This window comes from Bombina bombina, chromosome 4 (assembly GCF_027579735.1).
Source record: "Bombina bombina isolate aBomBom1 chromosome 4, aBomBom1.pri, whole genome shotgun sequence".
NCBI lineage: Eukaryota > Metazoa > Chordata > Amphibia > Anura > Bombinatoridae > Bombina > Bombina bombina.
The window spans coordinates 156,419,769-156,437,040 of NC_069502.1; the positions used below are offsets into that span (position 1 = coordinate 156,419,769).

Sequence of the window (17,272 nt, forward strand, 5' to 3'; positions counted from 1 at the left end):
AGAAGGGACGCGTGGCAGACGGTCCCCAAGGTAGAGGGGGCAGTTTCAACGCTAACTAAGCGCACGACTATACCATTAGAAGTCAGTTGCGCTTTCAAGAAATTAGAAGGTTTACTTAAGAGAATATTTGTTCTACAAGGTTTCCTTCTTCGACCAATTTCCTGCATTATTCCTGTAACTACTGCAGCAGCTTTTAGTTTGAGGAACTAGAAAACTCGCTCCAGAAGGAGACTGCTTATGTTGAAGTCATGGATAGAATTCACGCCCTAAAGCTGGCTAATTCTTTCATCACAGATGCCGCTTTGCAAGTAGCTAAACTAGCAGCGAAAAATTCTGGTTTTGCCATCGTGGCGCGCAGAGCGCTTTGGCTAAAATCATGGTCGGCTTATGTGTCGTCCAAAACAAAATTGCTTAATATTCCTTTCAAGGGTAAGACCCTATTCGGGCCAGAGTTGAAAGAGATTATTTCAGATATCACTGGGAAAGGGCCATGCCCTTCCACAAGGTAGAGCCTTCAAGGCTAAAAAACAAGGCCAATTTTTGTTCCTTTCGCAACTTCAGGAACGGACCTGCTTCAACCTCTACAGCTACTAAGCAAGAGGGTAAAGCTTACCAGCCCAAGCCAACATGGAAACCTTTGCAGGGCTGGAACAAGGGTAAACAGGCCAAGAAGCCTGCTGCTGCTGCCAAGACAGCATGAAAGGGTAGCCCCCGATCCGGGACCGGATCTAGTAGGGAGCAGACTTTCTCTCTTTGCTCAGGCTTGGGCAAGAGATGTTCCGGACCCCTTGGCACTAGAAATTGTCTCTCAGGGGTACCTTCTAGAGTTCAAAGACCTTTCCCCAAGGGGAAGGTTCCACATGGCTCACTTATCTTTAGACAGATAAGGAGACAGGCATTCTTACTTTGCGTACAGGACCTTTTAAAAATGAGAGTGATACATCCAGTTCCGACAGCAGAGCGAGGACTGGGTTTTTACTCAAACCTGTTTGTAGTTCCCAAAAAAAGAAGGAACTTTCAGGCCAATTCTGGAAATAAAATTTTTTTAGAAAAAAATAAAAATGGAACCATTCGGACAATTTTAAGAATGTTCCAGGAGGGTCAATATATGACTACCGTGGACTTAAAGGATGCGTATCTGCATGTTCCGATCCACAAAGATCACCTTCAGTTCCTGAGGTTCGCCTCTCTGGACAAGCATTATCAGTTCGTGGCTCTTCTTTTCGGATTGGCCACTGCTCCCAGAATTTTCACAAGGGTGCTAGGGTCCCTTCTAGCGTTGCTAAGGCCAAGGGCATTGCAGTAGCACCTTACCTAGACGACATGTTAATACAAGCGTCGTCCTTTCACAAAGTGAAGACTCATTCAGACATTGTCCTAGCCTTTCTAAGGTCTCACGGGTAGAAGGTGAACATAGAAAAAAGTTCTCTGTCCCCATTCACAAGGTTTCCCTTCCTGGGAACAATAATAGACTCAGTAGAAATGAAGATCTTTCTGACAGAGGTCAGGAAGTTAAAACTTCTGAACACTTGTCGAGTTCTTCAATCCATTCCTCAACCCTCCATAGCTCAATGCATGGAGGAAATAGGACTCATGGTCGCAGCAATGGACGTGGTTCCATTTGCTCGAAATCATTTAAGACCATTGCAACTGTGCATGCTCAAACAGTGGAATGGGGATTATGCAGATTTGTCTCCCCAGATTCAAATGGACCAGAAAACCAGAGACTCACTCCTCTGGTGGTTGTCTCTGGATCACCTGTCTCAGGGAATGAGTTTCCGCAGACCGGAGTGGATCATTGTCACGGCCGACGCCAGCCTCCTAGGCTGGGGCGCGGTCTGGGAGTCCCTGAAGGCTCAGGGTCTATGGTCTCGGGAAGAATCTCTTCTTTGGAATTGAGAGCAATATTCAAAGAGTTCCCTGGCGATGAGGGAGGTATCCAAATTCATTAAATGGGCAGAGGATCATTCCTGCCATCTATCAGCAATTCACATCCCAGGGGTGGACAACTGGGAAGCGAATTATCTGAGTCGTCAGACTTTCCATCCGGGGGAGTGGGAACTAGGGGGCATTCCAGATCTCGATCTGATGGCGTCACCTCAGAACTCCAAAGTTCCACGTTACAGGTCCAGATCCAGGGATCCCAAGGCGACATTGGTAGATGCCTTAGTAGCGCCTTGGTCGTTCAATCTAGCTTATGTCTTTCCACCGTTTCCCCTTCTCCCCCGGCTAGTAATCGAACAGGAGAAGGCTTCGGTAATTCTGATAGCTCCTGCGTGACAAGCAGGACTTGGTATGCAGACATGGTGAATATGTCATCGGTTCCGCCATGGAAGCTATCTTTGAGGATAGGACCTTCTAATTCAAGGTCCATTCGAACAGGGTTTTCGGATTCAGTATAGATACCCTGATCCAGGTTAGAAAGCCTGTCACCAGGAACATTTACCATAAGATATGGCGGAAATAGCTTTGTTGGTGCGAATCCAAGGGTTACTCATGGAATAAGATTAGGATTCCAAGGATATTGTCTTTTCTCCAAGAAGGATTGGAGAAAGGTTTGTCAGCTAAGCTAGTTCCTTAAAAGGACAGATATCTGCTCTGTCTATCCTGTTACACAAGCGTCTGGCAGAAGTACCAGACGTTCAAGCGTTTGCACAGGCTTTAGTCAGAATCAAGCCTGTCTATAGACCTGTGGCTCCTCCATGGAGTCTCAATTTAGTTCTTTCAGTTCTTCAAGGGGTTCCATTTGAACCTTTACATTTCATAGATATTAAGTTATTATCTTGGAAAGTTTTGTTTTTGGTAACTATATCTTCTGCTCGAAGAGTTTCTGAGTTGTCTGCTTTGCAGTGTAATTCACCCTATCTGGTGTTCCATACAGATAAGGTTGTTTTGCGTACCAAACCTGGTTTCCTTCTAAAAGTTGTTTCCAATAAGAATATTAACCAGGAAATAGTTGTTCCTTCTCTGTGTCCTAACCCAGTTTCTAAGAAGGAACGGCTGTTACACAATCTTGATGTGGTTCGTGCTTTAAAATTCTATTTAAAAGCAACTAAGATTTCAGACAAACATCGTCCTTGTTTGTTGTCTATTCTGGTAAGAGGAGAGGTCAGAAAGCGACTGCTACCTCTCTTTCCTTCTGGCTGAAAAGCATCATCGGATTAGCATATGAGACTGCTGGACAGCAGCCTCCTGAACGAATTACAGCTCATTCCACTAGAGCTGTGGCTACTACATGGGCTTTCAAGAATGAAGCTTCTATTGAACAGATTTGTAAGGCAGCGACTTGGTCTTCACTGCATACATTTGCCAAATTTTACAAATTCAATACTTTTGCTTCTTCGGAGGCTATTTTTGGGAGAAAGGTTTTGCAAGCAGTGGTGCCTTCCGTTTAGGTTACCTGACTTGTTCCCTCCCTTCATCCGTGTCCTAAAGCTTTGGTATTGGTTCCCACAAGTAAGGATGAAGCCGTGGACCGGATACACCAATGTAGGAGAAAACAGAATTTATGTTTACCTGATAAATTTCTTTCTTCTACGGTGTATCCGGTCCACGGCCCGCCCTGGCATTTGGTCAGGTTTAAATTTTTATTTTTGTACACTACAGTCACCACTGCACCCTATGGTTCTCCTTTTTCTCCTAACCGTCGGTCGAATGACTGGGGGGCGGAGCCAGAGGGGGAGCTATATGGACAGCTCTGCTGTGTGCTCTCTTTGCCACTTCCTGTAGGGAATGAGAATATCCCACAAGTAAGGATGAAGCCGTGGACCGGATACACCGTAGGAGAAAGAAATTTATCAGGTAAACATAAATTCTGTTTTCTTTCATACAGGTGGTGAGAGTCAATGTTTCATTACTCCTGTGAATCACTCTTCCCTAGGAGTAGGCACAGATTCCCAAACCCCAAGAACTCTATAAAACTCCTCCCACCTCACCAGTACCTCAGTCTTGTCTTTGCCTCCGATGTAGGCGGTCAAATAATTAAGATGTGCTTTTGAGTCTTCAGAGAGAGCGCTTCTCAGATCAAGTTGAGGCCTGTTTCTCCTCAAAGTACTAGTTTCTTGTTGGAGGAATGTATTTAGAGTGTTGGAAGTGACATATATTTCACCATTGAAGATTTAGTTACAAGCCTTGCAATGCGGGTCGCAGAGACTTGTTTGCATCTGCCTGTTGGTTCGTTGATAAATTCCAGTTCCTCTGCTGTTAGGTTTCAGCACTGGTCTTGGTTTCCTACTGGTTGCCTCCAGTAGCAGAGTACCTTGGATACATACTATATTTCTTCTGTTAAGTGTGATCAGTCCACGGGTCATCATTACTTGTGGGATATTAACTGCTCCCCTACAGGAAGTGCAAGAGGATTCACCCAGCAGAGTTGCTATATAGCTCCTCCCCTCTACGTCACCTCCAGTCATTCTCTTGCACCCAACGACTAGATAGGATGTGTGAGAGGACTATGGTGATATATTTAGTTTTTATATCTTCAATCAAAAGTTTGTTATTTTATAATAGCACCGGAGTGTGTTATTCCTTCTCTGGTAGAATTTGAAGAAGAATCTACCTGAGTTTTTCTATGATTTTAGCCGGAGTAGTTAAGATCATATTGCTGTTTCTCGGCCATCTGAGGAGTGAGGTAAACTTCAGATCAGGGGACAGCAGGCAGATTAATCTGCAAAGAGGTATGTAGCAGTTTATTATTTTCTGACATGGAATTGATGAGAAAATCCTGCCATACCGTTATAATGTAAACTCAGCCTTGAATGCAGTAGATGTAGCTGATATCAGGCTGTCATGTATGTATATTTACACTTCAGTTTTCTAGGGCAGACCTTATTCGGGCCCGGCTTGAAAGAGATTATTGATGACATTACAGGAGGTAAAGGTCATGCCCTGCCTCAGGACAAGGCCAAAGCCAAGGCTAGACAGTCCAATTTTCGTTCCTTTCGTAATTTCCAAGCAGGAGCAGCATCAACTTCCTCTGCACCAAAACAGGAAGGAGCTGTTGCTCGCTACAGACAAGGCTGGAAACCTAACCAGTCCTGGAACAGGAGCAAACAGGCCAGAAAACCTGCTGCTGCCCCTAAGACAGCATGAATTGAGGGCCCCCGATCCGGGACCGGATCTAGTGGGGGGCAGACTTTCCCTCTTCGCCCAGGCTTGGGCAAGAGATGTTCAGGATCCCTGGGCGTTAGAGATCATATCTCAGGGATACCTTCTGGACTTCAAATCCTCTCCCCCAAGAGGGAGATTTCATCTGTCAAGGTTGTCAACAAACCTAACAAAGAAGGAAGCGTTTCTACGCTGCGTACAAGATCTTTTATTAATGGGAGTGATCCATCCAGTTCCGCGGTTGGAACAAGGACAAGGGTTTTACTCAAATCTGTTTGTAGTTCCCAAAAAAGAGGGAACCTTCAGGCCAATCTTGGATTTAAAGATCCTAAACAAATTCCTAAGAGTTCCATCGTTCAAGATGGAAACTATTCGAACAATTTTGCCCATGATCCAAGAGGGTCAGTACTTGACCACAGTGGATTTAAAGGATGCTTACCTTCACATACCGATTCACAGAAGTCATTACCGGTATCTAAGGTTTGCCTTTTTAGACAGGCATTACCAGTTTGTAGCTCTTCCATTCGGACTGGCTACGGCTCCAAGAATCTTCACAAAGGTTCTGGGCACTCTTCTGGCGGTACTAAGACCGCAAGGAATTTCAGTAGCTCCGTACTTAGACGACATACTGATACAAGCTTCAAGCTTTCAAACTGCCAAATCTCATACAGAGATAGTACTGGCATTTCTAAGGTCGCATGGATGGAAAGTGAACGAAGAGAAAAGTTCTCTCTTTCCACTCACAAGAGTTCCCTTCCTGGGGACTCTGATAGATTCTGTAGAAATGAAGATTTACCTGACAGAGGACAGGTTAACAAAACTTCAAAGTGCATGCCGTGTCCTTCATTCCATTCAAGAGACCAGAAATTCTCTTCTATGGTGGCTTTATCGGCCACATCTGTCCAGGGGAATGCCATTCAGCAGGCCAGACTGGTCAATTGTAACAACAGACGCCAGCCTACTAGGTTGGGGCGCTGTCTGGAATTCTCTGAAGGCTCAGGGACTATGGAATCAGGAGGAGAGTCTTCTTCCAATAAACATTCTGGAATTGAGAGCAGTCCTCAATGCTCTTCTGGCTTGGCCCCAGTTAGCAACTCGGGGGTTCATCAGGTTCCAGTCGGACAACATCACGACTGTAGCTTATATCAACCATCAGGGAGGGACAAGAAGCTCCCTAGCAATGATGGAAGTATCGAAGATAATTCGCTGGGCAGAGTCTCACTCTTGCCACCTGTCTGCAATCCACATCCCGGGAGTGGAGAACTGGGAGGCGGATTTCTTAAGTCGTCAGACTTTTCATCCGGGGGAGTGGGAACTTCATCCAGAGGTCTTTGCCCAAATACTTCGACGTTGGGGCAAACCAGAGATAGATCTCATGGCGTCTCGACAGAACGCCAAGCTTCTGCGCTACGGGTCCAGATCCAGGGATCCGGGAGCGGTCCTGATAGATGCCTTGACAGCACCATGGACCTTCAGGATGGCTCATGTGTTTCCACCTTTCCCGATGCTTCCTCGATTGATTGCCAGAATCAAACAGGAGAAAGCATCAGTGATTCTAATAGCGCCTGCATGGCCACGCAGGACTTGGTATACAGATCTGGTGGACATGTCATTCTGTCCACCTTGGTCGTTACCTCTGAAACAGGACCTTCTGATTCAGGGTCCTTTCAAACATCAAAATCTAACTTCTCTGAAGCTGACTGCTTGGAAATTGAACGCTTGATCTTATCAAAGCGTGGTTTTTCTGAGTCAGTTATTGATACCTTAATACAGGCTAGGAAGCCTGTTACCAGAAAGATTTACCATAAAATATGGCGTAAATACCTATATTGGTGCGAATCCAAAGGTTACTCTTGGAGTAAGGTTAGGATTCCTAGGATATTGTCTTTTCTACAAGAAGGTTTAGAAAAGGGGTTATCCGCTAGTTCCTTAAAGGGACAGATCTCAGCTCTGTCCATTCTGTTACACAAGCGTCTGTCAGAAGTTCCAGACGTTCAGGCTTTTTGTCAGGCTTTGGCCAGGATTAAACCTGTGTTTAAAGCTGTGGCTCCACCATGGAGTTTAAACCTTGTTCTTAACGTTTTACAGGGTGTTCCGTTTGAACCCCTTCATTCCATTGATATAAAGTTGTTATCTTGGAAAGTTCTATTTTTAAGGGCTATTTCCTCGGCTCGAAGAGTCTCTGAGTTATCAGCCTTACATTGTGATTCTCCTTATTTGATTTTTCACTCGGATAAGGTAGTTCTGCGTACTAAGCCTGGGTTCTTACCTAAGGTAGTCACTAACAGGAATATCAATCAGGAGATTGTTGTTCCATCCTTGTGCCCAAATCCTTCTTCGAGGAAGGAACGTCTTTTGCACAATCTGGATGTAGTTTGTGCCCTTAAATTTTATTTACAGGCAACTAAAGATTTTCGACAAACGTCTTCCCTGTTTGTCGTTTACTCTGGTCAGAGGAGAGGTCAAAAAGCTTCTGCTACCTCTCTCTCTTTTTGGCTTCGTAGCATAATTCGTTTAGCTTATGAGACTGCTGGACAGCAGCCTCCTGAAAGAATTACAGCTCATTCCACTAGAGCTGTGGCTTCCACTTGGGCCTTTAAGAATGAGGCCTCTGTTGAACAGATTTGCAAGGCTGCAACTTGGTCTTCGCTTCATACTTTTTCCAAATTTTACAAATTTGACACTTTTGCTTCCTCGGAGGCTATTTTTGGGAGAAAGGTTCTTCAGGCAGTGGTTCCTTCTGTATAAAGAGCCTGCCTATCCCTCCCGTCATCCGTGTACTTTTGCTTTGGTATTGGTATCCCACAAGTAATGATGACCCGTGGACTGATCACACTTAACAGAAGAAAACATAATTTATGCTTACCTGATAAATTCCTTTCTTCTGTAGTGTGATCAGTCCACGGCCCGCCCTGTTTTTTAAGGCAGGTAAATATTTTTTAAATTATACTCCAGTCACCACTACACCCTTGGCTTCTCCTTTCTCGTTGGTCCTTGGTCGAATGACTGGAGGTGACGTAGAGGGGAGGAGCTATATAGCAACTCTGCTGGGTGAATCCTCTTGCACTTCCTGTAGGGGAGCAGTTAATATCCCACAAGTAATGATGACCCGTGGACTGATCACACTACAGAAGAAAGGAATTTATCAGGTAAGCATAAATTATGTTTTTTATTTACTTGGCACTTCATAAGCTGTTTAGGTTATCACTATATATATATATATATATATATATATATATATATATATATATATATATATATATATATATTGTTTATATGTACATAGCCTTTGGACAGATATATATATATATATATATATATATATATATATATATTGTTATTTGAAAAAAAATTCCTTTAAAATAATGTTTATCTTTCCCCGCTCATACTGTTTTTGATGCTTCGTTTCCACACGCATATTTTGAAGCATGCTAGTTTTCCGGACGCACATTTTTAGATGCAGGTTGCCGCTTGTTGACCCACGTGTACCCGTAGATGCGCTTGAGCGTGATAGTGTGCTTACTTTTTGTTGTCTTTTTCCATTATATATAAGTTTGACGCACGCCTCACTTTGCAAGTGTGATGTCTGGATCTAAGATCTACTTGTCTTGAATTTGTGATTGATCAAATTATAAGTTTAATAAGAGTTTTTTCCAAGGGGGTAAGTATTTTCCTTTCTTCAAGAGCTCTTTTGGGGATATTATCATTTAATTTTGTTTTCTGAGTTTAACGTTATTATTAGTTTTTCTGCAGTTATAATGAGCCTTGTATTCCTTTCCTTAAATCTGCCTTTGAAGCTGGGTCATTTGAACATTTTTCTCTCAATGTTTATATTGTTATATGTTAAAGGGCCATAATACCCAAATGTTTACATACTTAAAAGTCATGCAGTATAGCTGTAAAAAGCTGACTAGAAAATATCACCTGAACATCTCTATGTAAAAAAGAAAGATATTTTACCTCAAAAGTTTCTCAGTAGTCACATCCCATTGTAAAGGACTTCTAAGCAGCATATCAATATGTCTGTCCGGGGACAGCCGAAGGGATGAGCCTTGTGCACTCTCATGTTATTTCCCTATTCAGTGTAAGGAAGTTTACAATGAAATCTCATGAGAGATGAGTGAAATCTCATGAGATCACAGTAAAAGAGTTCATGACCTCAGCACTGCTGATGCTGATTGGCTGCTGTTCATTTCTTAATTTTTTTTTTATTTTTTTTTACCTGCAGCTGGGCTGCCGCTGTGTATAACTTTTTGCACAGAACTTACTCTGCTGAGCTGAGGTAAAATATCTTCCTTTTTGTACACAGAGATGCTCAGGTGATATTTTCCTGTCATCTTTTTACAGTTATACTGCATCGGTTTCAAGTGATTTAGCATATGAGTATTATGTCCCTTTAAGGTATTTCCTTTAGTGATCTTATGCAATAAATGTATAAGTTTTAATACATTCTGAGGATTTTGCAGGTTCCTCTTTTGAACCTATACATCAGTTGGATATTAAACTTCTTTCTGGAAGTATTGTTTCTTTTAGCTATTTCATCTGCTAAAATAGTTTTCTACTATTCCTTGTGTTCTTCCTTATCCTATTATTCTTCAGGATAAGGTTGTGTTTTCCGACAATATAAGTTAGGACGTTGTTGTTCCTTTTTTATGTCTTTATCCTAAGAATTATTTAGAGAGATTGCTTCATGTTTTGGATTTTAGACAAACCTTTAGTTTGTTTGCTCATTTTGCCAGTTCTATGAAATGACAGAAAATGTCTGCTTTTCTTTGGCTTCTTGGTTGAAGCTTCTGATTCATATAGCTTTCTTGGAAGCAGGTCAGCCTACACCTAGATGGATTTCTGCTCATTCTACCAGATCATTTTCTGCTTCTTGGGCTTTTTAGAATGTTTTATAAGTTTACCAAATTAACAAGGCAGCTACTTAGTCGTCTTTGTATATTTTTTCTCCCATTTTAATATTCTTGCTTCTTCAGAGGCAGCCTTTGGTAGGATGTTCTTCAGGCAGTTGTCTCAGGTTGATTTGTTTTTGCCTGTTGATTATTTGTATTGTCTTTTATTATGCTCTATCGGGGTTGTGGATTTAGTTTCTTAGTGAACAAAAAAAGTTTTTTAGATCCCACCGTTTGTTATTACTCGCGAACTCCACAGCTTGGGTATTAGTTCCCAGGAGTAATAGATCATAGACTCTTATCACCTGTATGAAAGAAAACATAATTTACGCTTACCTGATAAATACATTTTTTTCATGTTGCGAGACTCCACGTGGACTCCACCCTGTTTTTTTTCTGGGTTGTTTTTATTTTCCCTGCTTCTATTTTGTTTTCTCTTATTACTTTTCATTTCTCTTTGTGCTTGCTATACGTTAAACTGAGGTACTGGTAAGGTGGGAGGGGTTTTAAAGAGTAATTGGGGTTTGGGAATCTTTGCCTCCTCCTGGTAGTAGAAAAGAGTAATTTCCAGGAGTACTGGATAGTGGACTCTCACCACCATGAAAGAAATGAATTTATCAGGTGAGCATAATTATGTTTTAATAAGTTCTAAGTTCTATTAAAAAAAATTATATTATTTTTGTCTGTGTAGTCAGGTGATCACTGTGGTGACAACAATCACCTTGCAGACATTTTTTTTTTTTATTTCTACCCTGACACAAGGTGCCCCTCTAGTTTTTATTACAACCCCCATAAGCCAGTATGGACCCCTCATGCAACTTTAAATACCATTGATAACAATTTAGTAAGGGGATCACAGTAGCGATAGTGGTCACCTAGCTAATTCTAATGTTCGTTTACTAAAATCATAACACAATTATAGTTGTTGGGTTTTTTTGCAGCCTTCTCATCTGCAATGAAAAATAAATATAATAGTTGTATATTCTTAATCTGCTGGGCCTGCTGAAAAAAAATAATATATAATTTGTGTGGTTCACTCACTGAAATATGACTCACAGTTGTGTTTAAACATAAGCAATAAAAAATATTAAGAGCAACTTAGCATAGGGGTGTGACAAAAATTCTACAACTGGAAATGATAGTTCTGTAGTAATTGTGCCAAGTGTGAAAAGAAAGTACTCCCCAGTTCATGAAGCACTGCACTTTTACTGAGCATGTGTGAGGGTACATTAAAGTGATAGTTAACTTTGTTGTTAATAAATAGTATTTTTACAAATATATGTTACAGGTGAAGTCAGATATACGGGTAATCCTAGGATTTCTCCAGCAAAAATGACATTACCCAGCGGCTGTGGGTAAAGCCCGATGTAAGGTCATACATCAAGCTTTACCCGGGTAATCCTAGGATTACCCAAATGCTTCTGGATAAAGCCCATCTACACTCATTTCTTTTTTACTCTGCCTTGGGGGTTGAAGGGGGTGCCCTGCCGATCCTCTGGCATCCACCCCAAGTGAACCTTGGGAAATTAGGTTTAAACCCCACAGGCGGAGGCAAAAAAAGATAGTGAAGATGGGGAATTACAGCGCATCGTATATATGTTTGCTGCAGTGATTTGCAAGAACTATTGTCTTCAAAGGACAAAAATAGTGCTGTGATTAGCTTTACCCAGAAGCATTTGGGTAATCCTAGGATTACCCGGGTAAAGCCCGATGTATTATCTTACAAGCGGCTTTACCCACAGCTGCTGCGTAATGTCAGTTTTACACGGGTAATTCTAGGATTACCCAATATCTGTTTTTACCCACAACATATGAGTTATGAAAAGGTTCCTAGTTTAATTTTAACAGGATAACTACAAAAGTCTGTTTTTAGATTTAGAATTAAATGTAGTCTTTAATCATTTTGTTTTGATAACCGTATCAAGAGCCTGGTCAACACAGGGTGAAATACAGGTAGCCCTCAGTTTACGCCGGGGTTAGGTTCCAGAAGGAATGGTTGTAAATCGAAACCGTTGTAAATTGAAACCCAGTTTATAATGTAAGTCAATGGGAAGTGAGGGAGATAGGTTCCAGGCCCCTCTCAAAATTGTCATAAGTAACACCTAATACATTATTTTTAAAGCTTTGAAATGAAGACTTTAAATGCTAAACAGCATTATAAACCTAACAAAATAATCATACAACACAGAATATATAATTAAACTACGTTAAATGAACAAAAGCATTTGCTAAACAGCATTATAAACCTAACAAAATAATCACACAACACAGACTTCACTTGCATTTTTCTGCAAACAGTTCTTTCTATGCATTCCAATCTGGACTGATTTATAGACAGGAAGATGTTGTTCCTTTGAAATCTGCTCGATAGCTCAGCTCAGGTCTGGTTAAACTGATTAATTTCAGCTTGCTTGACTTTGCTACAACACAAGCGGACAGCTCCACCTACTGGCTATTTTAATAAATGCACTGCTTCTCAATGCTTTTCAATAGCAGTCACATGACTGAAAAAAAAGGTTGTTATTCTGAAACGTTGTAAATTGAACCATTGTAAAACGAGGGCCACCTGTATTCTGTTTCAGGAAATTAATTCTCTTTTGTGAGTACTGATGCTTTCTTTGAGAGCTATTTTAGTTATGCATATAAGATTTTGTGGGTTTATTTTTGTACATATGTTTTTATGTCTGATTTCAGTAAGTTCCTCATTATCTAATAACATTGTTAGTATTGATATATTCTGGGTCATATCTAATTAGTATTAGTGTTGAACAGACTTTTGAACCAAATTATCCATAATGTACAAATGTTCTCTCTTTCTCTCTCTTTTTTTTCTCTTTCTCTTCTTGCTATAATGTTTGCATTTTCATGAACTGTAGAGATTTCTTTCATGCATTTAATTAATTAAAATACAGCTTATATAGCTCAAAGATAACCAACGTGATCCTCATCTCTTTAAAATGATTATAAGATAATTTAAGCTGATCCTGCTGATGACAGCAGTGTTTAAAGGGACATGAAACCCAAAATATTTATTTTGTGATTCAGATAGAGCATACAATTTTAAACAACTTTCAAATATACTTCTATTATTTAATTTATTTAGTTTTATTGATATCCTTTGTTGAAGATTTGGTTGAATTATCTAAAGATATGTTTAAAGGCAGTGTCTTGTTTAAGTCTACATTTTCTCACCCCCTTTTATCCTATGACTATTCACATCTTTGTTTTTCTCCCAAGCTCTTTCTATACATCTTTATTTTTTATCTCAGTTCAGAGACCTAAAGATTAACTCTGGTGAGCCATTTTAGCAGCTACTGTGAAACCCAACTTTTGACTACAAACTGCCAATGATAACTCTTGAAAAATAAATACAGTAAGAAATAAAGACTACCAGTTTCATAAAACATGTACTTTTGGGTAAAATGGCTTTTAAGGGAATATTAATAGGTCTGGCTAGACTTTAGCTACTCAGATTGAATGATTTGAGCTGACAGTTTTTGAAAATATAATATAAATGGAAATTGTTGAAAACAGTTTAGAAATGGAAAAAGGAAAAAAACAAACTAACAAGTATGAAAAAGAGTGGTAGCCAAAATATATCACCTGAAAAATCGTAAGATAAACCATCTTGGGGGGAAAAATTGTTTTTATATCAATTGTTACATGCCTTTCTACTTTAATTTAATAATTACAAATATATAAATAATTTTATGGCAAATATGCCAGTCTAGTCAACCCTTTGTGTTGTATTTAAAGTGATGGTAAATCCGAGCATTTTAAAAATGCTAGGATTTACCATCACTAAAAATAAACAGGAGTTTCAGTCATCACTTTGTAAAAAAAAAAAAAAGTGCTAAACTTTATGTGACGCGGCCTCCATGCTAAACCCTGTGGTTCCGATTTCCACCTCTAAACTAATAGCCGTGCTGGTCATATGACACTGTTCTGTATGCTAAAAAAGGGAAACCTTTAATGTAGAGAGCAGCGTTTCGGGATTACTGCCCCTTTCTCAAGCTAACACATACTGACAAAGTACATACATATATACACACAAGGAAAAAGGGCAAGTTTAGCACCCTTTTTTACAAAGTGATGACTGAAAGTCCTGTTTTTTTTTTTTTTTAGTGATTGTAAATCCTAACTTTTTTTAAACGCTCTGATTTACCATCACTTTAAACCATCAAACTTTAATTTTCTCACATTTATTTTTCTCACATTATGACAGAACATGATTTATTGCAGTTGGTATAATTTCCATTTACTAGTTGAAGAATGGTGAAAAACTGGATACCCTCTTCCTACCCTACATGTCCTTGAGAACCCTTCTTTCTCATAATGTTTTAGAATTCACATAAATATTTCAAGTTAAAAAGACCTGGGAATGACTGTGACACCTCCATGTTTGTATATCAATTGGAAAGGATAGAAGTGGTATATCATCTGATAGAGTATACTCACTATAGAATTGCAATGCAAGAAACTGCTGGTGGACAGCAACTTATTATGGTCAAATTTCTTCAATTAAACTTCCATGTAATTCAGTCATATTTCCATAAGAAACTCACTTTTCATTGCTTCCAAAGATAGTTTCTTCTTGCAATCACGGGGTTCCTTAATTGTGTCTGAATCCTCGGAACAAATAAAAGGTTCTTCTACACAGACTTGATATGTTACAATAATTTTGGAAGCTGAGACAATCATACAGTGTGGTTTTCCTTATTGCCCTCCATTCTGGTGGCAGTAAAAGTCAGAAAGCTTATTAGTCACGAGAATTTGATTGTGAATAGTATGGGTTATAATAAAAATAGTCTTCTTTCACCTGGGAATTTGCAGCTTCATAGAATTTTTATAAAGCCTCAGTAGAACAGTTTCACAAACAGCTTCATTGTCTTCCTTGTATAATTTTGTTATATTTTAACAGTTTTTGCATAAATCCAAGCAACATATGAGGTTACGGTAATGCAGACTGGCCATCCTCAGGCCTAGGCAGCGGTTTAAACCACCTTTGTCTTTATATGATTCAATTATGGCATAGATCCACTAGTACAGTGTAAAGTTATTACTTGCTATAAAACATTGCTTGTCATAAATGTTTTATGTGTGCCAATGCTTTACAGAATTATTTTGAGGTGCATTAATTGTCAGGGATATATGGGATGTTATTATTGATTACTTTTTTGTCCTTCCTTCTGTTTCCATAAAGGAAGAGATAGCTTCAGTAGTCTGGCAAGTTGTGTATGTTCTGCTATCTTTGAGCTGAGGAAGGAACTAAAGCCTTTTAGGTTGAGGCCTCATTGAACTTGAACTGTGTCTTTCTGATGGCTGGGTATAATAAATTATCTGAACATTTGGTTTTACAAAATTTGCATGTGAGTAATTGGTTTCAGGATCTTTCAAACTGAGGTTCCTCAGACCTGGACATTGAGTATTTTTGTTCCCCTCACGTGTCTCATATTGGTTGCCTCTAGGCAAAACTCATTTGAATCTATCTTACCAAAAAAATACAATTATTCAAAATGAAATTCTTTATCTATGTGTCTAATGCTTTTTCCCTGGGTCATTATGGGCTACATATAGATCCTCGCTTGGCTAAACATCAACCAATGAGAAGAGGGTTAATCGCATTGTAGAAGAAGAGTCTTAAAGACTTCTGGGAAGTTTTTGCCTACTCTGTTTGGCACAAGGCTAGACACCCATCAATAGGGGGTGATCTATGCTGTGGAAAGCTTTTGCTCTTTTGGTTTAATTTTATTGATTACATATTTGTATATCTTTTGTGTACAGTAGTTCAATCTTTGTATTCTTATTTATTGGATGATTATTATTTTAAGAAATAAGTTATTAAAATTCAGCTTTTTTTTTTACAAATTACTTTCTTCCTGTCCATAGTAATATATTGTGTACAGTGTTGTTTTTAGCATACGCCTACACTTTTATATGCCCTAGACACCATGCTAATCCTGGCACAGCATATTAACCCTCGGTTTTGCAGCCTCAGTGTTTTGCCAGCTATTTAAGCAAACTGCATCAGAATAATATTGTTTGAATTTGTCTAGGAATGAGGTTAATGTGACTAAACAACATTTCTTATTACTTTCAGGTGGACGTGACTGACATTGAAAATGAAGACAAAAGATATGCTCTATTCCTGGAGGTGCTAGACATTAGTCACAAGCAACCGGAATTTCAGCATTTAGCGTTACTTTTACAAGCTTGGCCTCCCATGAAAAGTGCTACAATGTAAGTAGTAGTTTTCCTCTGACAATGCTGTTGAATTAAATAATCAGATTGAAATATTTTCAACAGTTAGACAGAGTAACACCATGTTTTCTTTCCATCATGCATTGAAAGGGACATTCTAAAGTGAAACTTACTTCATATTCTCAATATTGCATATTTAACTCATCACATGATGGTATAAGCATTCTTTCACTTGTATAGCCAGTAGTGGTCATTATAGGGCACATATCATTCATCCTAATTTTTTTCTTAATACAGTCTTACCACACAGAAAACATAGTTGAAACAAAACTCGGATTTTGAACAATACACAATTGGTATTAGTTCAAACATTTCTACAAAATGACTTACTTATTAATTTAATATCTATTTTTTATATTGTATATTATATTAAAGGGACATAAAATAAGTTGGGATAGAGACAAAATATGTACTAATAATAATAGTAATAATAATATGTACTTTAATTACATTACCTGCAAATTTATACTGCAGTGCTTCGCCATTAACCCTTTCTTTTAAAATAAATTTTCATGATTCAGATAGGGCATGTAATTTTAAACAATTTTCCCATTTACTTTTATCGACGATTTTTCTTTGTTCTCTTGGTATTCTTAGTTGAAAGCTAAACCTAGGAGGTTCATATGCTAATTTCTAAGCCCTTGAAGGCCGCCTCTTCTCTCAGGGCATTTTGACAGTTTTTAACCACTAGAGGGTGTTAGTTCATATGTGTAATATAGATAACACTGTGCTCACGCACGTGGAGTTTCTATGAGTCAGCACTGATTGGCTAAAATGCAAGTCTGTCAAAAGAACTGAAATAAGATGGCAGTTTGCAGAAGCTTAGATACAAGATAATCACAGAGGTAAATAGTATATTTATATAACTGTGTTGTAGAAAAGAGTGAGAGGCCAGCACTTTCCAGCTCCAGCAGTGTGCACGCTGCAGGGATAGAGACAAGTCCCAGCAAAATACAAGGAAATACATAAAGTAGCAGCACCAGTGAATACATTTCCTTTTATTTAGGACA

The 17,272-nt window shown here is 39.3% G+C and overlaps 1 protein-coding gene across 3 annotated transcripts in view; it reads left to right on the forward strand.

Moving 5' to 3' along the window:
- The window catches only part of NBAS (NBAS subunit of NRZ tethering complex), a 1,903,611-nt gene that overhangs the window by 1,705,953 nt on the left and 180,386 nt on the right, over positions 1-17,272 (forward strand). For all 3 annotated transcript variants that reach the window (XM_053709663.1, XM_053709664.1, XM_053709665.1), the window contains one exon: positions 16,102-16,241. In XM_053709663.1, coding sequence (XP_053565638.1) covers positions 16,102-16,241 — 140 coding nt within the window. The remainder of the gene's footprint in view (positions 1-16,101; positions 16,242-17,272) is intronic.